General features: G+C 47.9%; 1 protein-coding gene across 1 annotated transcript; it reads left to right on the forward strand.

Moving 5' to 3' along the window:
• Positions 1 to 12,535: 12,535 nt before the first annotated feature.
• On the forward strand, positions 12,536 to 13,753 carry LOC149357712 (uncharacterized). Its single transcript, XM_089584865.1, has one exon. It carries the CDS (start codon positions 12,710 to 12,712, stop codon positions 13,751 to 13,753), a length of 1,044 nt encoding a protein of 347 aa, XP_089440991.1. The 5' UTR covers positions 12,536 to 12,709.
• Positions 13,754 to 25,758: the final 12,005 nt, after the last annotated feature.

The following is a 25,758-nucleotide window of genomic DNA, read 5'->3' on the forward strand; positions in this document are numbered from 1 at the left end:
GTTAATTAGCATGCAAGTTTGTATTGAAAACTTCGAGGTAGTGGCATTTGATGACTATTCTAGTTAGTACAATTTTAGCAAAGCGCCTGTGCCTTGAGATAGGCGCGTCTAAAATTCCAGCCCAGTCCGTCTAATTACTCATGCAAGAGCGCGGCACCCAGCATGAAGCTCCTCCCAGGTGGGATGCAGCTGTTGCCTATGGCACTCCGTCCGCCAAGAATGTGGACCGACACGCGACGGTGATTACTTCTCGTTCTTGGCCAGCTAAACCGAAGAATGATTGTGCGGCCGACGTGAGGCGAGAAAGCGCCTCCTCTGTTTTTACAATGCCAGCCGCATCGCCCGATTCGCAATGGGAGCCGTCGGCACGCCTCATTTCAGTTAGTTGCTGCGCTGCGGCCACACAGCAGTCGTGCGGTCTTCAGTAGTACACCATGGTGGTGCGAATGTGAGAATATTCATTTCATGGTGGTAGAACTATGCTTTTTAGCATTCCGTACAAAATTTCGAATTTATACCATCAATTCCGCTACACATAGTTTCAAATCGATAATCGGTGTAATGCCTTGTAATACCCTAGTCACACGAACCCTCTAACCGCGGTTAAGCATAACCGCGGTTACAGAACTTAACTGCGGTTATCGCGAATCACGGTTCGCCGTTGTCACACGGCTCGCTACCGTTCTTGGTTTCGGCGCCCAACGGCCGGTTGCAACGAACGAAGTGACGCTATGATCGGCTGAGCGAAGCAGCATTTGCAAATACTGTTGCGACCTTGCGACGGTTGAGGTTGAACTCAGCCTACCGCCCATCAGTGCGTGTTTTTTTTGCCATCTATCAATATGTCTCCGACTTGTCGCCTTCCGCCAGATGACCTTCTGGCCAGAACAGCAGCTTGGGCTTGTTGGTTATTCATCTTCAAGTAACAGCGCAAAAACACAGACGGGGCACATAGCAGCGCTCGTTGTGTGTTCTCGTTCTATGTGTCACGTCTGTGTTTTTGCGCTGTTACTTCATGACGACCGTCTGGCCGTGCCTCCTGGGGGGGGGGGGGACGTTTGGAGGCTCGCGCTCTGGTCTTCCGAAGCAACCAGTTAGGAGCCTTGCCGGCTCACCCAAAGCGGAAGTTCTTTGTATGAGCGCGGGCGCCGAAGTCCCCTAAAGGTGCCGCGGTCGGAAGGGGCTTTGGACTGCGTGGGGAGAATCAGTTGTACTCCGGACGCCGAATGACGAGCAGCTAGCTCCGCTGTCTGCTCGAGCTTTCCGAGAGATGTGCAGTTGTTGGCTATTGCTCCTGTGTACTTAATCTATAAATAAATTTAGTGAGCTAAGTTTTCATCGACTGGATCAAGTCTGATCATTTATGATTAGACCATCGAATAGCGGCAGCGACGCACAGTTACAACAAATACCTTGCAACGCAGTGTCTACAGTGCCGTCCGACGGCGCCGTCCGGTGGCAGCACTGCCTCCACTGCCGATCGGCACACCTCGTACAAGCCGTCCGCGCAAAGGCAACGCCTCTGCGACGGAGCCCTGGCGCCAGCGTCTGAAAACCGTGCTAAGCTTTCATGCTTTCGTAAATAATAAGCCCCGGGATAAGGGAATGTCAACAATTAATCCTCCTCGAGAATAGCTGATCTGTACCGGGTTGACGGTAGCAGTAATAACTGCGACACAAGCTAGGGTGTAGCAGCTGCCGCTGGTGCACCGCGGCTCAGCCGATCTCTTGCACGCTATAGCTCTGCTGCTAAGCCGTCGCTGAAATCGATCATATATCTTTCTTTAGCATGAAACAATGGGGTAGTCAGTAAGGCAGTGCAACGAGTGGAAAATTTACTGTAGCGCTGGTCAATTCAAAAGCGCAGCCCACTGGGGCTTCGATGCGAAACAAGTTAGGCGTAGCGACGACTAGGGAGTAGAACACTGCCAGAGCGCCGTCGTCCGTCGCGCTCGCAGGCGGCACCACCGCAGTAAGCTTGCGAAATCCTGTGCAGCGAGCGTTGCGCACTTGTCGCCTACTTTAAAGATGCGGCGCAGGGAGCGGTCTTTTTTCGATATTACAGCGCTAGAATGTGCAGCTCGAGCATCGCGGGACGGTGCTGTAGTACGCTGTTGCTGCACCGACGGACGGCACTCTGAGGCTGCACCAAAGCGCCGTCGGACGGCACTCTACGCGCTGCCTATTTTTTGTGTTGCTCTTGAAACGTGATTTCGCGCGAAAAAAGTACGTTGCTGCAGTGCACCAGCTCGTACGCTTTTCGGAACTCGGACGCCCACGGGAACTTTCCGTCCACAGACGCCACCATATTCTCGGTTAACGACACAAACCGAGGTCGCCAAGCTCGGTTCGCGATAACCGTGGTTAGCGGTGTAACCACGGTTTGGATCGCCGTGTAAACAGCTGTAACTGTAGTTAGCGAATACCGTCGTTACCTTAACCGCGGTTAACTGCCCCCGTGTGACAAGGCTATAAGCCGATCACGGTGGCATCCATCGCGAAATGATCGCGCAGTTGGAGATTGGGACGTTGTGTAACATTGGATGAAGAAGCAAACGACTTAACGAAAGTATCATTTAGTACAGTAGCACTGAGGTGGTCGGGAGCAGGTTCACCGGTGGGTGTAATAAGGACACTTTATTGGTGTTTCCATGTTCTATTTATGCTCCAGAAGCGTTTTGGATTATTTTTGAGAATGTTCCACCCGCAGGGGCATCTGCTTCATGCAGATGTTGGTGAGCTGGGATACCACGGGTTCTTGAGCATCCGCAGGGACATCCCCGCAGAGGGATGATGGTGAGCAGTGTGTCACCACGGACCCGAACACCTGCGTTTAGCAGTGCGTGGCATCGCAGTGTCCGGGGAAAAGGAGATCCTGGTCGTAGAGCCGATGCCGAGCGTTTGGACCTTTAAGGCTCCTCGGCGGAGGCAACACATCACTTTGGCCACAGCTTCCAGCAGACGGCACCTCCGGCGTGACCCGACGGGGGGAACTCGGCAGTCGCCCTTGCGTGCCCTCCCCTCCATCTTTCACTTGCCTATCTTCTTTCTCACTACTGTCTTGTCTCCTCCTCATTTCTCGGTTTTTCCTTTTTTCATGGGCGGCTAGGGTTAACCTTGTGGGGAGTAGCTACCCTCGGTTGCCCCATATTTGGTTATAATCGCGTGGTGTACAGCTGGCGAGGGCGGGTCTCGCATCTTCCTGTGCCGTCCCCTCGTGTGGCTCCGTGGCGGGTGGCTGCCACAGCGGCTGAAAAGAAAAGATTTTATGGCTACTGCATTTTTTCAACTGATCGTCCTACGAAATGGGGGCGCACCGAAGTGGCTGCAAATTTTTTCAAGAAAAATGCAAACAATTTTCCAAGGTTCCACGAGGTCCACAGTGAACTCGCGGACATAGCTGCACGACTGCTGTCACTGTTGTTGGTACGAATTGCGCACAAAAGACACACACAGGAAAACACACGAGGGAGACTGAAAGAGCGCCCTCAGTCTCCCTCGTGTGTTTTCCTGTGTGTCTCTTTTGTGCGCAATTCGTACCTACAACAGTATGCACCAACTCGCCCAACAAGAAGTTCTTCTTAACTGCTGTCACCCTTCCTGGTAACAAGAACCCTAACTGAAAGCATCGGACAAGGCTATAAAATCAAGAAGCAAGCAAATGGCGACCTCCTGTTGGAAGTCCTTTACAATTATCAATATGAGAAGTTGTCAGGAGTGACAGGTTTTGGGGAAATACCAGTGACAATCAGCGAGCACCGTTCATTGAATACTGTTCGCGGAGTAATTTCTGACGATGACCTCAAGTACCTAATCGAAGAAGAACTCCTAGACGAACTCGAAGAACAAAACGTAACAAATGCAAACAGGATTTAAATACAGGGTCTGTTCTGAAACTAGTAGGACTGGTTTTTTCCTGGGCGAACGGGCGGACGAGAGGCGGTCTGCGCGTGCAGGATCGTTGAAGGGGGATATTGGGAATGCTGGGGAAAATCGGCAGTCGGCTCTCCGCCGTTGAAGAGAGCAGGTCCCTTGTACTGTGAACCCTTGTCGAAACGCCTCGTCACGCAGAATAATGGAGCATTTACTGGATCAACGATACGCGCTCAAGTTTTGTGTAAATCTTGGTAAAACGGGCAAAGAGACTCACCACTTGATTACGTAGGCATACGGTGAAACTGCCATGGGTAGATCACGTGTTTTTTAAGTGACGCAAGCTGTTCCGAGAAGGCAAGGAAAGAGTGGAAGACGACGACCGCCCGGACACTCTTCGACCAGCAAGACCAATGAAAATGTGTAGCGAGTGAAGCATTTACTGAACAGTGATTGTAGGATGAGTATCAGAATGATTGCTGATGACATGAGCATTCCTCAAACCCAAGTTTTTGAGATCGTGAGAGAAAACGTAGCCATGAGGAAAGTGTGCGCGCAAGGAAACGAAGCAAGCAATATAGTACTTACCAGGGTGTCGAACCGGAACCAAACCTGAACCCGAAACCGGAACCGAACCGAACCCAAAATTTTTTCGGCATCTTGGAACTGGACCCGAACCGGAACGATCCAAAGGAACCGTTCCGAACCGGTTCGGGACATGGTGAAGCCGCACATTTTTTGCAACATGACATACTTGTTTTTTCAGACAAAGTTACATATGTCAGGGCACAGATTTGCCCACCAAAAGCTGTGTGTGCTAGGCAGTGCAAAAATGGCAACCAGTCTATGCGACAACAAAACGGAAGGAAGTCTCATGCATAGGAAGAAAGCTAATTGGCGCTTCTGCAGTGTGCTTTCGGAAATTATAAAGTATTTTACGTCAGACTGATGTGAAATCTTGGGTTTAATAGTATTCCCCTTTCACATGGCTTCCCTCTCTTTGTGTTGTGCACAATAAATATGTGAAAGATAGGCACAATGACCCTACCTCGTTATGCAACGCTTACTTTCGCAGGCATTCCTGGTCTGAGACAGCAGGTACTGAATAAGACCCCTCACGAGGAATCAGTGGCTGTGGTGCTTAGCTGCTGATGCCAAGGTCACGGGTTGGATACCAGTGGCAGGGCCGCATTTCGATGGCGGCGAAATTGAATTGGTGTTATGAGGAAATGAAATAGAGCAATAGCTGTCTCACATATGTCGGTGAACACCCGAAGTCGAGCAGTCGTGGCGGAGTGGAAACGTCCCCGTCTCGCGGCGAAATGCAAAAACGCGCGCGTGCAGTGCGATATGAATGCACTTTGAGGAACTCTAGCTGGCCTACTTTCATCTGGAGTCCGCCACTACAGCGTTCCTGATAGACTTCGCGTCGTTTTGACGGGATATTAGTATTAATGCTATTATTACAAAAGACAGAAATATAAATTCTTTTTCTTTTTTTAAGAATCCGAACATTCTTTGTTGCACGCCACGAAAATAAGCAAGGAATGCAGTAGTGCGATGCTTATATAAAAAAAAAATAGCGATTACACAAAGCGGCCACGCAGAAATGCATGCTGTCGCTGAGATGCGATAATGACTACGCCCAGAAAGATGCTGCTGCAATGAAATGTAACTGCGCTGAAGTAATTTTGTGCTATGCAGATGCGCTGAAATTGTTCTTCTCGCAAAAAAAAATTCAGGAGGCCACTTTGTTGACCTAAAGTGCGATGAGGCGAAAGCCTTAAGCGCGGTTTTGCTGCTTGTGTCACTGATGCATGGTTAAGATGTTAAGCTTCGCCTTTAAGAGTGGAACGTGGCAGCGTCTTGCAATGCTGCCAGAGAGTCCACAGAACGTCATCCCCCGTTCAGCTCTACGCCTTGCTCGTCGGTAAATTGGTTTTTGAGGAAAGGAAATGTATCTGTCTCGCGTATCTCGGTGGACACCTGAACCTCGCCGTAACGGGAAGGGAGGAAGATGGGAGTGAACGAAGACACCGTATTCACTAGACGCGCCTTTGTTCATTCCAAACCATCGAGCTGGCATGGCGGAGTGGTTATAGCGTGCTCGTCTCGCACTCCGGAGACCCTGGTTCGATTACCAAACTCGACCAAATTCCTACTCGGTTTTATTTATTTATCTGGTCTGACTAGAGAGGTTATGGTTAATTAAGCAATTAACTAAACTCAGTCCCACTTACTTGGAGCATCACTATACTATTCCTTCAATTGGTTGCATGGTTACTATTGTAAAACATTTTATTCGCAGGAAAGCTTGGCAAGAGGTCGCGTTAAGTGGTGGAGAGTACGCAGCCCTCGACGACTTTGTCAGCCCACTCCACCGCCAAAACTTGCGTTCTGGGGTCAGAGCTAGCCAGCACGGTCTCCCACCGCTCGAGAGAAGGAGCAGTAACTAGATCACCCGGAGGTGGCTCTATTTTGCAGTCCCACAGGATGTGATCGTAGGTGGCTCGTTAGCCACAGTGTTTACAATTTGGGTTGTAAAAATCTGGATAAATGTGCGCGAGGAGTGATAGGGTGCGTATCGATCTCGTCTATAGACGACGCCACGTAACCTCTTGTTCTTTAGTCAGGCTTTTGTCCGGAGAGGGGAAAATTCTCCTCTGTAGTTTAAAATGATTGGTGAGATTATGATATGTGATCATGGAGTCCTTCGTTAAATTCAGGGAGCCAGACTCATCCACTGCCCGGTTGACGAAACCTCGGGCTTTATTGTGGGCTGCCTCGTTCCCCGGATTCCTCGAATGGGCTGGGACCCATATCAATTTGGAATAATTTGGTGAGAATTTGTTCGCGTTAAGGATTCTAAAAGAGGTGTTTGTAATTCGCCCTTTTGCGAAATTATTGATACCCATTTTGGAATCGCTGAGGATGATGCTCGCTTGGGTATGCGCTAGGGCGCCTCTTCTGCCGTTTCAGAGGATTTCGTTTTGATTGTTGCCGAGACGATGTGGTCACCATTCTTATTCACAGCCACAATTGCAAAGGCATTGATATGTTTGTATTCTGCCGCATCTACATAAAATGTTCCAGCGCACTGTCAGTATTTATTATGTAAGGCTTTGACTCGTGCTTGTCTTCTACCCTCATGGTGTAAGGGCTGCATGTTTTTGGGGAGTGGTTTGATTAGTAGGGCCGTCCTATAGTCCCGGGGTAAGTCTACTTTAGCATCTTTATTCGCAGGTTGAAAGTTAATTCCGAGCCTGGTAAGAATACTCCTGCCAGTTCTGGAATTGGCTAATCGCGCTGTTTGAGCCATTAAATGGGCTTCTTTCAGTTCATTGTAGGTGTTATGTATTCCTAACCTCATAAGCCTTTCGGTTGAGGCATTTAGTGGAAGTCCTAACGCAGCCTTATAGGCCTGCCGTATCATGCTATCCAATTTGTCCTTTTCTGCTTTTCAAAAATTTGAGATAAGGGGTGGCATACAGTATCCATAAATCTCTTTCCCTAACCCCTTGTCTGCGGTTAGCTGTGCGGCGGATTAATCGGGCCGTCGCTTCTACCGTGCGTTTTAGCTTAGTGAGTGTGTCAGTATTCTTTCCATTTGTTTGTAAATACAACCCCAGTATTCTCATGGTTTGTACCTCTTTGACAGATCGTCCATTAACATAGTCGTTTATTTGCGGGGGGGGGGGGGGGGGGAGTCGTGGTACGCCTACCTCTGTTTACGACGGATCACGAAGAGTTCAAATTTTTGCTCGGAACAAATGAGGCCGGATTCCCATGCGCATGCCTCAATGATGTCCACTGCTGCTTGGAGTGTGTCTTCTATGTAGTCTTCGCATCCTTTGGTTACCCAAAGTGTGATGTCATCTGCACAGAACGTGTGATGTAGGTCTGGTATTTGTGCCAGTTTGGGGGAATTTTGATGAGGGAGAGGTTAGAAAGGAAAGGGGACAGGACGGAGCCCTGTGGCGTTCCTTTACTTCGTAGTGTGATTGGGACAGACTCTATTGTTCCGACCGTTATCACTGCTGTTCTGTTAGTGAGGAAGGATCGGATGTAGTTGTACGTCCTTTCTCCGTGGTTGATTTCTGGCAAGTTTGTCAAAATGGCTTTGTGGGTGACGTTGTCGAAAGCTTTAACAAGGTCTAAACCAAATATTGCTTTCGTTCCTGTTCCCTCGTCAGCTTCAATTATGTCCTTGTTAAGCTGCAAGAGTATGTCCTGGGTAGATAGTTGGGCCCTGAATCCTAACATTGTTTCAGGGAGGTGGTTCATGTCCTCCGCATAGTTTTGGAGCCTGTTGAGGATGACATGCTCCATGAGTTTGCCTAGGCATGATGTTAATGAAATTGGGCGTAGATTCTCAGTGCTGAGTTTCTTACGCGCTTTAGGAATAAAAGTAATTTTAGCGTGTTTCCACTCTTGTGGTATGTTGCCTGCATGCCAGCATTTGTTCATTAGGTCTGAACCGCCGCAATGGACGTTGCGTCTAAGTTCCTGAGAGTCTTTTTTGTTACTTTGTCTGGTCCTGCCGCAGATGTCCGCAGTTTTCCAATTGCGTACCAGACTTCTGCGTCTGTGATGCCTGCGTCTAAATTTGGATTAGGAGTCCCCTGTAGTCGGGTTGTTTGGTACCATCATCCGTGTTTAGATAACGTTCTGCTAGCTCTTTGATTAGGTCTTAAGTTGTACCCTCATATTTATGTGTGAGTCTGTACAGTTGACTCTTTTGCACGGGACGTGTTGGTTCTGGGTCGAGCAGGTGTCTTAGAAAATGCCATGTCTTCTTATTTCCGAGCTGTCCATTGACGCTTTCACATATTTGGTTCCATTGCTGTGTTTGGAGAGTTAGTGTATGTTCCTCGATTCGCCTCTCGATTTCAGCGATCTTTTTGAGTAGTCGCTTGTTGTGTTTTTGCTTCTTCTAGAGTTTTTGGAGGCTTTTTTGTGCCTGCCACAGGTGAAAGAGTTTTGAGTCTGCAATGCGCTCCTCCTTCTAAACTGGGACCACAACGCTAATGGAGCTGACATCCTCATTCAGGGAGGTAACCCAGTCGCTAAGGTTAGAGATCTCTTTTGGAGCTGTTTTGTGGCGAAGTTGCTTGAACTTGTCCCAATCTGTGGTTCGTATTTCTTTTGCTTTGTTTTTGTGTTTTGTCGTGGGGAAGGTGATGCTAAGGATGAAGTGTTCACTTCCAAGATTTTGCCCGGTGTTGACTCACTTTGTGTCCTTGACGTTTTTAGAGAGGGATAAATCTGGAGATGTGTCCACACATACACTGTTACCCATGCGTGTGTGGTCGCTCGGGTTATTTAGCGTTGTGAGCCCTAGTGACTGTATGATTTGCCAGAGCAGGTTCCCTTTCGGAGTTGCTTTGGTATATCCCCATGCTGGGTGTTGGGCGTTGAAGTCTCCCACAATTATTAGTTGAGCCCTAGCAGCCAGCTTTATTGTGTTTATCAACAAGTGTGGGAGTCCATTGCCTTTGTTTCTGGGCGGGTTGTATACATTAAGGATGAAGAGATTTGAGTCTCCTTTTTGCCTTGGTACTATTTCAAGTAGGGTGTAATCTTCTTCCGAATCATTTATAAAATGTTGAATTGCGGTGATATTTCTTTGCACCAGCGTGGCTGTGAAGGAGCCGGCTGCGTTACTAGTATCATAATGAGGTGGCAGGTATGCTTTACAGCCTGGCAGTGTAGCCCTGCCTCTAGCTTCTTTCAATGCAATCACGTCTGGGGTTGTAACAGACGGTGCTTGTTGGATGTGGAGCTGCAAGTGGGCCCGCTTGCGGCGGAAGCCTGTGCAGTTCCGCAGCCAAATTTCAAATTTTTGGCGTGGTTACATGTTGTGTTATATATGGTTGTGGCGTCGTGGACAGATCCAAGATGGGGGGTAGGCGGGCCTCGATAGTTGTAAGCCTATCCATTATTTTCTGCATGCAGGTGGCTATTTGGGATACATGTCCCTCTAGTGTTGCGAAGCGAATATCTATCTCTGCAAATTTGGTGGTAACGAGGCCTTGGAAGGTTGCTTGTTCTGTTGATATAGCCTGGTTATCTCTGACAGAGTATTGATGTCTGCCCTGAGTTTGGTAGGCGCTTTCGACGGCTGCGGGGTGCCGGCTTCCGAAGCCTCGGCCTTTCTTTTGGATTCCTCGCGTTCTTTTGTAGGAAGCGGTCTTTTAGTTGCTATTCTGGCGTCTGTGTCCGTCGCGTTATGGGCCGAAGACTGGGACGCGGTGGAGGGAGTGGGGGAAATGGCGCCTGCTCCCATCGCGTTATTGGTCGAAGCCTGGGACGCGGTGGGAGGCGTTCTAGCCGCAGTGGCATTCTGTACCTGATGCCCTTGTAACAGGCGTTTAATGTCAGCCAACTCTTTTTTAAAGCTGGCAATTTCTCTGTCTCGGGATTGTAGTTGGATCTGAAATTCCTTCCCTCGAGCGTCAATAGATTGGGAGGCCTCTGCTGGCCAGCTCACCTTTTTGTTGGAGCGGCTACCGCTGCGTCCGCGGCTCGAGCTTCTCTTCTCGTTCCCTGCAGGGTTTTCCAGGGGCGGGAAGGAGCTGGAGTTGTTCCGGCTGTGGCTGCCTCCTTTTCCGGTAGCACCCGGTTCCTTCTTTCTGGGCCTTGACTGGTGTCCGTGTAGTGATGAGTCGTTGTCCCCTTGTTTGGGTGTCTGGTTGCCATGGGGAGTGCCTTGTTTGTTCTTGTTGATCAGCCGGAATTTGCAGTTCCGGCTGCCTGTGTTATGGCCCCCGTTGCAGACGATGCATACAGGTTGGCAGGTTGGCTGTTCTCCCTCAGGTGGAGGTGAATGATTTTCTCCGCAGCGGCGGCAAAGGTGCATCGTAGGTTTGTAGCAGACATCGGCCTGGTGTCCTACCCTCCTGCAGTTGTAGCATACTTCATGTTTCTCCCTGAAGGGGTGGACCCGAAAGACGCCGCATTGATCGATTACTTGGCTGGGTGGCTTCTTTCCAAAAAAGGTGATTTGTATTGTATGCATATTGTATGTATTGTATTGATACGCATGGTTACTAGCCAAAGTACAATTGTCCCCGTTTGAAATTCGCGCTCTGTGACGTCACGACCATTTCGACCAATTGAAACAAGGTCAGTCTAGCTACGGCGCGACGGCGGCCACCCGAGGTCTCGCTTTGTCTGTCGTAGTGTTGCTTTCGCAACAAAAATATTCTATTCGTTACAAGGCAGCTTCGTTACGCTGTTCTCGGACTGCTGGATCTTGAATTCTCTGATCGGCGGCTTGTAGCTGCCTGTCGCTGCCGCACATAATGCAAGCCAACAGTCACCGAAACCAAGGAGCATAGGGGATGTTCTTTTTTCTACGGATTGAGCTACGGCGAAGGTTGTGCAATCTTCTGCTTTCGGGGGTACTTGTGTGTACTTTAACCAAACCTTGAGACTGTTCACCAGCGCCGCCTCGAAAATAGCGGCGAACGTAGTACGACCTCTCTTACCCCGAGTGTCACATAGGAACATGATCGCACGGTGAGGGCATAAGCTTGGCGAGAACCCTCACTTCCGGTTGTTTGTGTCTGAAACTAAAGGCTTATGCGTGTTGGCGTTCTTTCGTAGAAGGCTTTGGCGACGGCATACGTGCAACATTCACAGCAATCCACCTCAGGTAAATCGGCTGAAGGTAGATGGGACACTTTCGAGCGCAGCTATTATGCTCCCATACCTGCATTCCGCGTCGTAGTCGGTTGTTCAAGTAGCAGAGCGAATTAAACATCACCTGGAAAGTGGCTGCCACTGGAAGATTCTGGAGAGCTTAGCTTAATTTATGGTGGTTTAACGCGCCAAAGCGCCTCACGCTATGAGGGACGCCGTAGTGAAGGGCTCCAGAAATTTCGACCAGCTGGGGTTCTTTAACGTGCTCTGACATCGCACAGTACACGGGGGGCTCTGGAATTTTCGCCTCCTTAGCAATTAAACCGTCACGGCCGCGCGATCGAATCCACGCATCCCGGGACCGCAGCCGAGCGCCATAACCACTGAGCCACCGCGGCGGCAGATCCCGGAGATTGGCTAGCAGCGTACTACTCCGCATGGCAGGTGGCGTATTACGCACACACACACACTGGAAGAATAATTTTCCAGTGACTAACACTCACACACACCACCGCAAGTGGCTTGCGAAGAGTTGCGCTTTAACTTTGCATTACCAACAACCGCAACTGTCTCTAAATTTTTTTACGAGTGAGTGCTCGGATGTGCGCCCACCAGATTGAGCACGCGTGTGCACACACACATGCTCAGGCGCACACATGCACGTGCGCACGCACGCATGCAAGGACGGACGCGCGCGCACACACGCACTCGCACACACTGGCACTCGCAGGCACACGCACCACGTTAATTTTTGAATTCTTGAGGAAAAGGAAACAACTGCGATGCTCTAACCCTCAGGTGGGAATCGAGCCAGTGGCGGCGGGCGCAACAGAGAAGCTTCGTTTATTGATGCCTTAGGCTACTCGGCCGTCTTCGAAGATTCTTTTTATTGTTGTCGCATGGAATATTGGAACCTCCCTGATCTCCTCTTGCCTTACTTGATGGGGTCGAATTCAGCGATCTCGGCATATGGCCTCATGCCACCATCGCTCTCTTACTACTGAGTGGACGCGGCAACATCGTCGTGACAATGTCGGCTGATGTACCACTGTTTGTGTAGGTTCTTGCTGGATTCATTTCCATCGTCTTGGGAAATGCACTGTACGCTGACACGGGCTTCGATCATCGCCTGGTATCTGCTGATGCTTTTCGCCCATCCGGTGCGGGAGGCGTATTCTTTACGAACTCCTATATGCCGGGGTGGCTTCACGTGGATTCTACCATCTGCGCACCTTCATCGAGCACAGTGACGTCATCCCCCCCCCCCCCCCCCCCTCAAGCCAGGCTCTTGCCTATAAAAAGAACGTCTGGGCCTTCCATCGGCAGTGGACGCCGCAACATCGTCGTGACAATGTCGGCTGATGTACCACTGTTTGTGCAGATTGGTGAACGAAAATATGCCTTCCGTAGCAATTACCTTTTTTTGGTCGTGTTGCCGTGTCCACACACATTGATCGTTTGCTTGAATGATTGTATGTCAATGGTTGGCCTGTTGCTGAAGCTGTCAGGTGATGTGGAGGAAAATCCTGGTCCTCAGACGGCGGAAATGATTAAGCAAGTGATGGAAACTCAAACTGAAATCCTCACTAAATTGAAGGAAATTCAGGAAAATCAAACGTCTTCAGAGGCACGCATGCTTGACGTGCAATCCAGGCTGTCTACTATTGAACAAAAGCTAATAAACTTCTATGAGGCTAGAGACAGGCTTTCTAAACTAGAGGTATTTGCTGAAAGATCTGACATAGAAATGGCAACTGTTTCCCGAAAACTTGATGCATTAGAGAATCGCTCGCGACGCAATAATCTAATCATACGAGGTGTGAAAGAAGAAGAGTCGGAGAGCGCAGAGGTCCTACTGAAAAAAGTGAATGAGGATATTTTTGAAGCGAAACTTAAACAAAGGGTTGGCTCTATTGAACGCATTCACCGACTTGGAAAGATGAAAGAAGGCAGTGACCGTCCGATCATTGTTAAATTTACAGACATTAGGGACAAAGCGAGAATCTTGAGTAATTGTTTCAACCTGAAGGGCACTGCGTATAGTATAAGTGAAGATTTTTCTAAGCGAATTGTTGAAATAAGGAAAAATCTCTGGAACTCATGTGCAAATGAACGAAAGAACGGTGCGAAAGCAAAGTTAATTTTTGATAAGTTAAAAGTCAATAATACCCTCTACGCTTGGGACGAGGAAGCCAAGCAGCGGTTTAAATGCCGGGATGATTCTAGCAATGAGTGACTGAACGATCATAACCCTGATTGCTTCAAGATTATAAATGTGAACGCCAGAAGCATGATTAACAATGTAGATGCGATAGAAAGTATATGTCTTGCACATGATCCTGATATTATAATAATCACCGAGACTTGGCTACACAAAGGTATCGGAGACTGTGAAGTTACACCCCCCGGCTACTTCATAGTAAGAAAAGACCGTGAAAGGAGAGGTGGTGGCGTTGCGATAGTGATAAGCAGCAACATAGCCTTTTCTGTCATGGAAGGGTTTGGAGATTTAGAAACTGCATGGATCAAAATCAGGCTGAATTCTCGCAGTGTCTTAGGGGGGCTTTCTACCGAGCTCCAAACTCAACTACTGATGTGCTTGTTGCCTTGAAAAGATTATTAGACTCCAAAATTCACTATGGTGACAATATCTTGTTACTTTGTGATTTTAATCTGCCAGAAATTGATTGGTTGTCTCTTTCTCCTGGCAATGTTGATGTAGCTACCGGTGAACAGCTGGTTGAACTCGCATATTGCTATGATTTGAACCAGATTGTTGACCAGAGCACAAGAGTATGTTCAACCACATCTTCGCTATTGGATCATGTCTTCTTATCATCCGGTTTCCAAGAGTTTTTGCGCAGTTGTGATGTGGAAGAAGGTTTGTCTGACCATAAGATGGTGGTTGTGTCCCTTAATATGATTCCTGATATCCGTCATGTACCTTGTAGAAGAGTTGTTTTGAATTTTGCTGCTGCTGACGATGTCGGAGTATTAGACTACCTTGAAAACTCGTTTAAGGAATTCATGAGCTTCTATAAAGACGGAGCTGGCACTGATGAGTTGTGGGAGTTCTTTGCAAATATGATAGCGCATGAAATCAATATGTTTATTCCTAAAACCATGAAAACAAGAACAAGGAGTCCTTGGATTAATAGGGATATCATTCACAAAAAAGACAGCTAAAACGTAAGCGTAAAAGATGCTCAGATCATCCAAGTCCTGTACTGAAAAACTCCGTACATCTAATGAGCCAACAATTAAAACGCCTCATCAAAGAAACCAAACACAAATTCTACAGTCAGACTCTCACAAGGTTTCTAACCGAGGCACCTAGCAAGTTTTGGAGGTATGTAAATCGCTCAGGTAAAAATAAGCAGGCAAATGATGAATGGAGCGTAGAGTTGGCTGAGAGATTTAATTCATTTTTTACATCGGTTTTCACACGTGATGATGGCGAATCCCCATGTTTTCAGCCTGCGGATATTCCTCCTATATCGAATGTAGAGATCAGTGAGGAAGGGGTCCTGAATTTGCTCTTGAATATAGACACCAAAATTGAATTAACTTGAATTAACTTACCTTGACCGTAATAATTTGTTATTTGCTAATCAGCATGGCTTTCGCAAGGGACTTTCCACAAACACACAACTCACTGAAACTGTACACGACCTCTGCTTGTCAATTAATTCCCGCATGCAAACAGACATAGTATTTTTAGATTTCGCAAATGCGTTTCATAAAGTCTCGCACCTCGAACTGTTACTTAAAATCAGATGTATCTTAAAAAATGAAACGATAACTGAGTGGTTTACGTCCTATCTTTCCTGTCGAGCACAGTATGTTCAAGTTAATGCTCATAAATCCAGCATTAGTCCAGTAGACTCCGGCGTTCCGCAGGGCAGCGTCCTGGGCCCGCTCCTGTTTTTGATTTTCATCAATGACTTGCCTAACAAATTGAGCGTACCGGTCCGATTGTATGCAGACGACTGCATCATTTATAAACAAATTGGTGCTCTGGAAGATCACGTTGAACTAAATCTAATTTTGCAATAAATCAACGAATGGTGCAAAAGGTGGCAGATGGTATTAAATCCAAATAAAACAGTTTTTATGACCATTACAAGAAAGAAAACTATCTCAGATTATAGTTATAGTATCAATGATAGAATAATAACCACGGTAAATAAATACAAATACCTTGGATACTCTGTAGCCTCAGACGAAATATGCATAGTGCAACCCCTTCAATCAAATATCTGGTTTTTAAGAGCTTGATAAGGCCCATTCTCGAATATGGAAAAATTGTTTGGGACCCCCACACTGCATTCAATTGCTCGAAGCTGGAAAGAATTCAGCGTCTCGGTGCTAGGTTTATCCCCCAACGTCTTTGTGTAAACGTGCTGATTTGGAAGCGCTCGGTTTTAGAACCAAATGTGACAGGCTCAAGTTTCTTTTTCAGATTATTAATCGCAGCTTCAAAATAAACCATTCAAAGTACTTTGAAATTAAAACAGGAGAAATATCACGCCATCGTCACAGCTTGTACATACCAATGCCCACAGTCCGAAATGATCGCTTTAAATTTATTTTTTTCCCAAGAGCCATTAAGGAATGGAATATGCTACCCAACTCTGTTGTCACCTCACAATCACTTAGGGAATTTTTAGATAAGCTGCATGATGTTTTATCGTCTACATGAAATATATGCCAGTGTTTTATTTTTTGTATAAGTGGTGAACGCTTTATGTACCGATTTTTGTGCCCGTTTCAATGTTTGTCTTTTTGCGATTTTTTATACCTCATTATCCACTCCTGTTATAGCCCGTGATCTGGGCTCACAGTATAAATAAATGAAATGAAATCATCGAGATCATCAGCCTGACTACGCCCACCGCAGGGCAAGGGCCTCTCTCAGGTCTCTCCAATTAACCCTGTCCTTTGCCAGCAGCGGCCACCGTATCCCCTCAAACCGTCCGCCCACGTAACTTTCTGGCACCTCATGTTGCGCTTGCCCTCCCTTGGAATCCTCTCCGTTACCCCTAAGGACCAGCGGTTATCTTGCCTTCGCATTACATGCCCTGCCCAAGCCTATTCCTTCCTCTTGATTTCGACTAGGATGTCATTAACGCGCGTTTGTTCCCTCACCGACTCTACCCGCTTCTGGTCTCTCTACGTTACATCTATCAATTTTCTTTCCATAGGTCGCTGCGTTGTCCTTAACTTACGCTGAACCCTTTTCGTTAGCCTCCACGCTTCTGTCCTATAGGTGAGTACCGGTAAGATAGAGCTGCTGTATACTTTTATCCTGAGTGATATTGCTAAACTGCTAGTCATGATCTGAGAGAACCTGCCATATGCACTGCCGCCCGCACATAAAATTTCCGGAAGGCGCACACGCCAAGAATGGGAAACCAGTCAGGAGGTTGAGCTTGCGCAGCATTTACGTTTGGAGCTTAAATGTGCGGTTCTCTGGCAGTTGTGCGTGTTTATCAGTCATACGGTTTTCCCACACGGTAAGCACTGTTATTGACAGGAATTTCATTAACAGGAATTAACAGGAAGCTCACACGGAATTCCGGGGTCTTTCATCGCAGGCAGAAATCTTATAGTGTAAGACATGACCTCAATGTCGTTTTTAAAGGGCAACTGACTACCCTCTGGTCGAAAGCGATAGTTAACAGCCATCGCAATCAACAACTTCGCCGTGCTCCTCTCCTTCCGTTCTCTCCTCGAGATTTTTCTCTCTCGCGCCTCGTCGAGTAGGCTCCGCAAGGGAAAAGCACCCTTCCTCCTCCTATGCTAGCGGGAGGCGTGGTGTGGTTGAGTGCGTCGTCACATGTCTACGTCATGGCCCCGCCTTGAAAAGAATTCTTCTCATGGTGTTTTGCTACCCTGTCTATTTGGGGGGGGGGGGGGGGGGGTGAGGAGAGCGGCGGGTCTCCCAAAACTCTATTTTGCTCTTTGGGTCTCCTCGCGGTGTTTCGTCGTGTTTTTTTTCTCTGTCCCTCCTCTCCCCAGTTGCTTGGGTCGTGGGCGTAGCCGTCCGGAGCGAAGCGTCTTCCGCAAACCACCACATTCTTTACCGTTTTGTCAGGAAGGCCGATGCGTTACTTAGAGCCAGTCACGACTCAACTCATAATCTCCTGGAAATCTGTGCCGGATCGTGGTTCGACTCCAGTCGCTGCGTGCGCATCCAACCGCGAAACAGCGTCGTTGCATTTTCTCCGCATACTGAACGATCGAGAGGTGCAATCGGTTGACCACCTAAACTTGTTAGCGAGCGCATCCTTCCATATATCTGTTTATCAGCCCCAGTTAGCGAGCCACCTTTTCATTTTTTTAGGCCTCCCCATCGTTTCACGACCGGAGGGGCGGGAGTTGGTTTTGTTCGAAACGCACGGCGAAGCGCGGACCCGGCAACCGCCCATTTGCTTTTATCCGTGTGTGTTTATGTGTTCTGTGTGTTTGTGTCTCTTCTCCGCTCCTAAGCTCATGTCGTTCGACGGAGTCAAGGCGTAAACAAGATACACGAAGGATAAGCGGTGTGTCTGCGGAGCGGTCGAGTGTGCGAGCGAAAGGCTCTACACACGACACGGCATCCGCACAAGTAGCTAAAAGCTTGTTTTTGGGGGGCTTTCACGGAGGAAAAAAAAACTGGCTGTGGCTTAGCTTGGTTAAGCCTGGTAATTGCGAAGCAATACGATAGGTTCCGCTATTTTATTGGTTTCCCATGTACTGACACGGCTAATGACGCATAGCCAAGAATGACGACACACACGTGTTACTTTGTTTCATCTTTTATTCAAACCTATAAATACGCTTTGGCGATCTGTGAACGTTGACTGTTTTCGTCGGGCTGCATATTGAGCACGCCGCTTGGAAAGTCGTTCTTCTGCCGTCTCCGTTGCTCGCTGATGCTGGCTCTTTGCATTCTGCCGAAGTGTCTTGCTTGCTTGAGGCGGCATCTGACAGGCTTGACAAGAGGAGCGAACCGGTGTTGGTGCCTGCCAGCCTCGCGCTGCGACGGCGCGAGATGGGGCCCCGTTTTTTGCACAGATGGTATGACGTCACTCCGCACGCGGCGCCCCTGGTGAGAGGAGCGGTAGTTGGGCGCCGTTGGTGCCTGCCAGCCTCGCGCTGCGACGGCGTGAGATGGGGCCCGTTTTTACACAGATGGTATGACGTCACTCCGCGCGCGGCGCCCCTGGTGAGAGGAGCGAGAGTTAGGCCGCCGTTGGTGCCTACCAGCCTCGCGCTGCGACGGCGCGAGATGGGGCCCCGTTTTTACACAGATGGTATGACGTCATGCCAAAGGTCATGCCAAAGGTCAAGTGGTGCCTACCACCGCCTCGCGTTACAACGGGCTGAGGTGGTAGCTAAAGTAGTATTGCTTCGCAATAAAAAAAACTAAGGGAGCGCGGCACGCAGAGGGCTATCTCATGACGTGATCACGGCGGGGGAGAACCGACTCTCTCAGTTTTACTATTTTTTACTTTTTATGACTAGGGTTCAAGCTATCGCCAGACGCTCCCTCCTCAGTTTTTTTTTCGTTCATGCAGGTTTGTAGGCATGTGATGAAACATAAGGCGCTGGGGAAAGCGCTGCGCAGATGACGCGACGCCCCGGCTACGCCCAGCCTTCTGCCGTCAGTCAGAACGACGCACCAATGGAATGCCTTTAGCAAATGTGTCCCGTATGACGTCAAACGAGCCAGAGTAGAGGGCGTGGACGTTTGCTTGTGGAAGGAAAGAACTAGCGGGCTTTGATTTGAATTATTACAGGTTCTCGGGGCGCGCATGGCTCTAGTATTTTGCAGAGGTTATCTTCGATGCCTCATCTATGCAGTGGGCTTATTTTTTAAAAAAATGTCCTGCCCTGGGCAGGTGCCCTTTAAGGTACTGCTGAAGTAGGCTATGCCCCAAACGAACATAGCATGACAACACAACACAAATAATCGCGTTGTTCAATAGTTTCTCGTTGCTCTCACGTGTAGCATTTCACTGATCATGGCACAAACGTCCCCTTTGCTCGATGGCACGCCCTAACGCGTAAGGTCCACGTTTGAAGTCTAGGAAAGGCTTTTGCGGCCTAATGAATCCGGCGTCAAGAAAGGCTAGGCAATGCTGCAGGTATATGCGTAGACGAAGTAATGACCGATCAGAACCTTTGTCAGCTGCCTTCTGGAGAGGCAGTACAGGTATTCCATGGAAAAGCGAAGATTGAGGAGATCGAAAGTATCAGCACAAATTCTCTCACGACTATGTACAGAAAAGACAGTCGATCATTTAGTCACCTAATAAGCACAGCTGCCAGGAAGCGGTGGTTTTCGGTTTTGAAAAATAAAAATCCTGAAACAAGTTGGTGGACAAAAAGTGCACGAAAGATTCACCAGACTCTATCAATGTGGCAAGAAATTCTGCCCACATATAAGCTCCCTTTTAAAGCGCCTCCAGACAAGTCACAAGGAATTCTGCCCACATATAAGCTCCCTTTTAAAGCGCCCCAGAGAAATCACAGAAATTTTGTGTACCGAATTTACGTTCTTCCTCGCACAATTCAGCACTTCCAACAGTGTCACTGCGCAAAGTCGCAACGAAGATGTCGTAAATTTGTGTCCGTACATACACGAAGTGCTCCCAACCTATCGAAGCCTGCTTTTAAAGCGAAAGCTTTATTGGCCTGGTCAAGCCAAGGTCGTTGGCGCCGCAATTTGACCTTCAGGTGGAGGAGCGATGGAGATCTGGCAGCCAAGTTACATACCTTCTCTCATTCCTTCCTTTATCTCTTCCCTTGCGGTGTGGTTCAGGTGCCCACCAAGAGGTGACAGTTACTGCGCCATTTCCATTCCTCAAAAGCAAACAAAACAAAACAAAACATGTCGGCCATCGGCGCGTTAGCATTGACAGCGTTGTAGAGTCCGTTCATTCTGACGCAAGGGAAGGCGCACAACTGGCTCCCTGGGTCAATGGACACCTCAATCTTGCTGTCATATACGTGGTGTTGTTTCCGCCTTCAAAAATGCTTTTGCTCAACATTCCGTGCTTGGCCAAACCACCGGAAATTTTTTCTAATCTTCTTTTCATATTCTTATTCAAAGCAAGAGATGGCGACGACATCAGCATAAGCCAAATCATTTTACACTGCACTAACCAGACGCTACGATTAGATGTATTTTGAAGCGAAAGTTTCACTACGGGACATCGGGCTTCAATCGCCGACCGTGTATATTTGACCTGCAGCAGATTTAGAGGTCAAACCATGAAAAAGGGAAAAAGAAATTGATTCAATATCCGTGACTGGGAGTCGAACCCGAGGCGGCGCGAACAGATCTTCTTTAAAGGGATGCTGAGGCGGTTTTCGAATCAGCTAATTTTTTAGGGTTTTGAAGTAGTGTCATTGCTGATCACGTCTGTGAAATTATTTTTTCGATTTTGGCTAAAACAGTGGCGCAATCACGAATTGAAAACGCGAAGTTCAAATCTCCCGCGCCCCGCGCGAGCGTAGGAGAGGAGAACAGCGGAGAGGGAAACCTCGTCCATGTCGGCCAACGTGACGTCACGTTGAGGAGCCGGGGATACTTCGGCGCACCCGAGCGAGCTTTCAGCGCGCGTTGTTTCTCGTGATGCGTGCGTTGTGACGTACAAAGCGCGTCAGCGGACCTTGAGAATCAGATTCAACACGGGGTAATACTCTGCGTTCGTGTCCATGAACAAATACGGCCGATACTGTGTCGTCTTCCACTGTTTTTCGCAAGATCATAAGCTCGCATCGCAAGCGCTCGCTGCTGTGACGAAGAATTCAAGCTGACCAAAGCAAGCTTACTCTGCTCGAAGCACTTTCGTAAGAGCGGCTACATGCAGAGCTTGTCCCTAATGTGACCTCTGGAGATTTCTGTCGAAAAGGCGCGGCTCAACCATGACACAGTTCCTCCGATTTTCTCGCGCATGAGAGGCGTGTCACCATTCCGAAGGAGCGCCTCTTTTAAAAGTAGAAACATGCTCACTTAGCCCCTGGTGTCGCTCTTCTCAGCTTAGGTGCGGCCAGACCACCTGAGGCGTGCTCAGCAAGGCTCGGTTCGGGATTTTATACTCGGTTCGACGTTTCCAAGCAAGCAAGCAAGCAAAGCTCAATAAAGCAAAGCAAGCAAGCATCGAAGCTCTTCATATGCGGCATCTCGTTTAATCGTAGCTAAGTGATTAAAATGAAAGCGTTCGACGTTGATTTCGGATGCAAATTTATGAGAGAATGAATGCCAATCGAGTTTTTGCAAAAAAACACCGCAACCTTACTCGGTTTCTTCATCAAGTTGTGGCAGCGGGCGAGTTGCAGCTAGCTTGGCTTTTAAACACACATATAGTTGGCCACCACTTCACTGAACCTAAACTACAAATCTAGGAAGGGCGAACGTTTCCGAGGCAGCGATTAATATTTTCTGGCATCTGCTGAACGCGCTACGAGTGAAGCAGCAGCCTTGTGCGCGTATTTGGCTTGGTTTCCAGCACACAATTATTGCGTCACTATCCTGTGGTCATATGCCTCGCAGTGCTTGGTAACTGCGCTTCGCTAATTTTGACATCAACTTTCTGCTCCTTCATCGTTTCCTTGAAATACTTTCTTGCCCCAACCTGCAACGCCGGGTACTGAGAACAGGATTTTTTGTATACACTGCTTTGAGCCTTTTCTTTAGGATGACGCTCTTCCGGGCGAGCCAGGAGGCGTCTGTCTGGTGGTGGTAATTGACATGAGTATTGTTCGCACCCCTTCGTTTCCGAGAATACAAGCCGAGCAGGTGCTGGCACCTTTTACGCATGGTCTGCATCGCGTCTTTGACGCTGGCGTATGCTTGTGCTAGGCGTAGAATTTTTTGCTTGTGTCTTTTTGGTTTCAGGTGATATGTGGAATGAGCAAACGGTAGTATCCTTTTCTTCGGAGGTCAGTAAAAAAAATAGTCGCCGTATTCGCTTTTACAACGACACGGAAAGCTGCGATCTGCACTCAACGCAGCGCCGGATCCGCATCGGCAGCTTCTCCAGTCCTCAAAGTGACGTCACGACCTCTCTTGACCAATCACGGGCGGCGGCGCGCCGCGCGGCGTGCCCCGCGGCACAGGCCGCATATTTCGGCTAAAAAAGGCAATTCGCGCTTGTTTTTGCCTTATTTGGATGCGATATTCCAGTATACAGCATGAAAAACTATAGGACGCCGCTGCCAGCCTGATTTTCAAAAAAAGTGCTTCAGTCTCCCTTTAAGGGCCGCTCAGCGGGCCCAATCGTTCACTTATTTGTGCATGAACTTGTTTCGCGTTTTTTTCTTTTTCAAATCGGCAAACCACCCTTTTTTAGTAGCTGTGCTTATTAGGCGTCTCAGTGCTCATTTGCCTTTCCTGTTCGCACCGCCTGGACATACTCGTGAGGAGCCGTTATGGGGATTCCTTAACGAAGTTGCTGACACCTTCAATTTCCGCACTGTGCGCTTTTCTTTACACTCCCTCTATAGCCTCTCCAGAAGGCAGATGACTCAGGCACATGGTGACACACAGCGCAAAAGACGAGGAACCAGAGTAAGAGAGACACAGGGCAAGCGCTGACTGGCAACTAAATGCTTTATTTGCTAAAAACCTTCTGATATGAAGGAAACAGGCAGAAGGATACACCACAAAAAAAAACAGAACTAAAAACACCTTTGAAAATGCGCACGACAATCGAGCTTTCGGAAGGAAATCCATCTCCTTATCAATTTAGGAAACTGATGGTTTGCTGACGCAGTTATGCTTGTCATTTTCAATGTGGAAAGCCTCAACCCTTTCCCGTGTAGTCTGATCATTCTGCTTGTACAGCACTCGTGCTTGATGAAACAAAGCAGTGTACTTTTTCTTTTTCATCTCTTCACAGCCTAGACAATATTTGAACAGATTTGATAGGGTGTCCCGATTTCTTAACTTGTTCCTATGCTCTTGTAGGCACTTGTTTAGGCACCGTCCGGTCTGGCCAATGTAACGGGCCCCGCAGGAGAGGGGAATTGTATACACCACACCTGTGCTGCAGGCAACGAACTTGTCGCTGTGTGCGACATCACACCCATTACTATTGCCTGCCTCTTTCTTTCTTTGAATAGCTGGGCATACTTGCTTTAGCTTGATTCGGGCTGAAAGGAAAACACTAACATTGTACCTGCTTGCTATATTCTTTAGACCATGTGAGAGGCGGTGTACGTATGGTAAAACGGAAACTCTTTTCTTTTCAGGCTGAACGCCCAGCATGTGCTGAGCGGCCTGGTGCTTTAATGATTGCAGTAACCGGGAGAATATGCCCCCGTTATTACTTCGTCTCGATATCCGGCATTCTTCACCCTATACAACTGGCACTGGAAGCTGTCTCCGACGGCATGGTGGCATGATTTGGTCAAAGCACTTCGCAGGCACTAACTAACTATGCTGTTTTTTTACCAATTTTGAGTGTTCTGAATGAAAACTGAGAAGGGTCTTTGTCATCCTCGGGTTATACTTTCAGCATGCATGGTTGGTTTCGAAATTTAACCGGAGGTCCAGATACTGCAATTCCTCGTCGACTGAAACCTCGAAAGTGAACTGTAAGCCTGACCCACACTCCCTGAACACATTCAGGATATATGTGATCTGCTGAATCACCGCGTTCTACAAAAACCAGATAATCGTCAACATATCTGAAGGACTTCAGGTGTAGATGGTGCAGTTTTGTTTCCAAATCCTTGTCAACGTACATTAGAAAAATGTCACTCAATAAAGGCGCGACGCCGGAACCGATACACACACCTGCTTTCTGCTCAAGCAACGTGCCTTCCCAACCTACAAAAGTGGAATGCAAATAAAATTGTAAGATTTAAAAAAAAAAAACTTTTCACCGACAATCTGCATTGTGTGACGAACGACAGCTTGTCATTACTTTCGCTTAAGAACTTTTAAGAACGGTTAAGCACCAGGCCGCTCAGCACATGCTGGGCGTTCAGCCTGAAAAGAAAAGAGTTTCCGTTTTACCATACGTACACCGCCTCTCACATGCTCTAAAGAATATAGCAAGCAGGTACAATGTTAGTGTTTTCCTTTCAGCCCGAATCAAGCTAAAGCAAGTATGCCCAGCTATTCAAAGAAAGAGGCAGGCTATAGTAATGGATGTGGTGTCGCACACAGCGACAAGTTCGTTGCCTGCAGCACAGGTGTGGTGTATACAATTCCCCTCTCCTGCGGGGCCCGTTACATTGGCCAGACCGGACGGTGCCTAAATAAGCGCCTACAAGAGCATAGGAACAAGTTAAGAAATCGGGACACCCTATCAAATGATTCAAATCTGGTCAAACATTGTCTAGGCTGTGAAGAGATGAAAAAGAAAAAATGCACTGCTTTGTTTCATCGAGCACGAGTGCTGTACGAGCAGAATGATCAGACTACACGGGAAGTGGTTGAGGCTTTCCACATTGAAAATGACAAGCATAATTGCGTCAGCAAACCATCAGTTTCAAAAATTGATAAGGAGATGGATTTTCTTCAGAACGCTTGATTGTCGTGCGCATTTTCAGAGGTGTTTTTAGTTGTTAGTTTAGGTTTTTGTGTGTGTTTTGTGGTGTATCTTTCTGCCGGTTTCTCTCGTATAAAAAGGTTTTTAGCAAATTAAGCATTTAGTTGCCAGTCAGCGCTTGCCCTGTGTCTTTCTTACTCTGGTTTCTCGTCTTTTGCGCTGTGTGTCACCATGAATCTTTATCGACTAGCCCAGTTGGACGGCTTGCTAGACTCAGGCACTTACAGGGTATTTGTTTCCTGTACCGTTGTATCGGCAACCTTTTCTGGAGTTCCTTGACACCAGTGTTTTAAAACGTGTTAGGCGAATGTGCATTTCTTCTGCTGCAAAAAAAAAAAAAAAACATTCTTTAAACTGCCCACACCTACGCTGCCTGTGAAGGGATGACTTCATGCTAAGCAGATGTTTGCGCCATGGACGGTGAATTGCGCCCTGTGCGGTACACCGGAGACAATTACACCAAACTTGTCCAAAATCTATCGACTGCAGAAAAAAGCTGTAAGAATTATTTCAAATGAACCCAATGACGCCCACACAAAACCTCTTTTTGATGACCTTAGATTACAACCATTACCAAACCTGTTCAATGCACTTCTGTTAAAACGTCATCATGCCTTTCATCTAAATAATGACCCTTTCCTTGAAAACCTTGCGACCCTGTCTCCGTTTGCGAAAGCATATAGCACAC

Source organism: Amblyomma mixtum, chromosome 3 (assembly GCF_055824585.1).
Source record: "Amblyomma mixtum isolate Tamu chromosome 3, ASM5582458v1, whole genome shotgun sequence".
NCBI lineage: Eukaryota > Metazoa > Arthropoda > Arachnida > Ixodida > Ixodidae > Amblyomma > Amblyomma mixtum.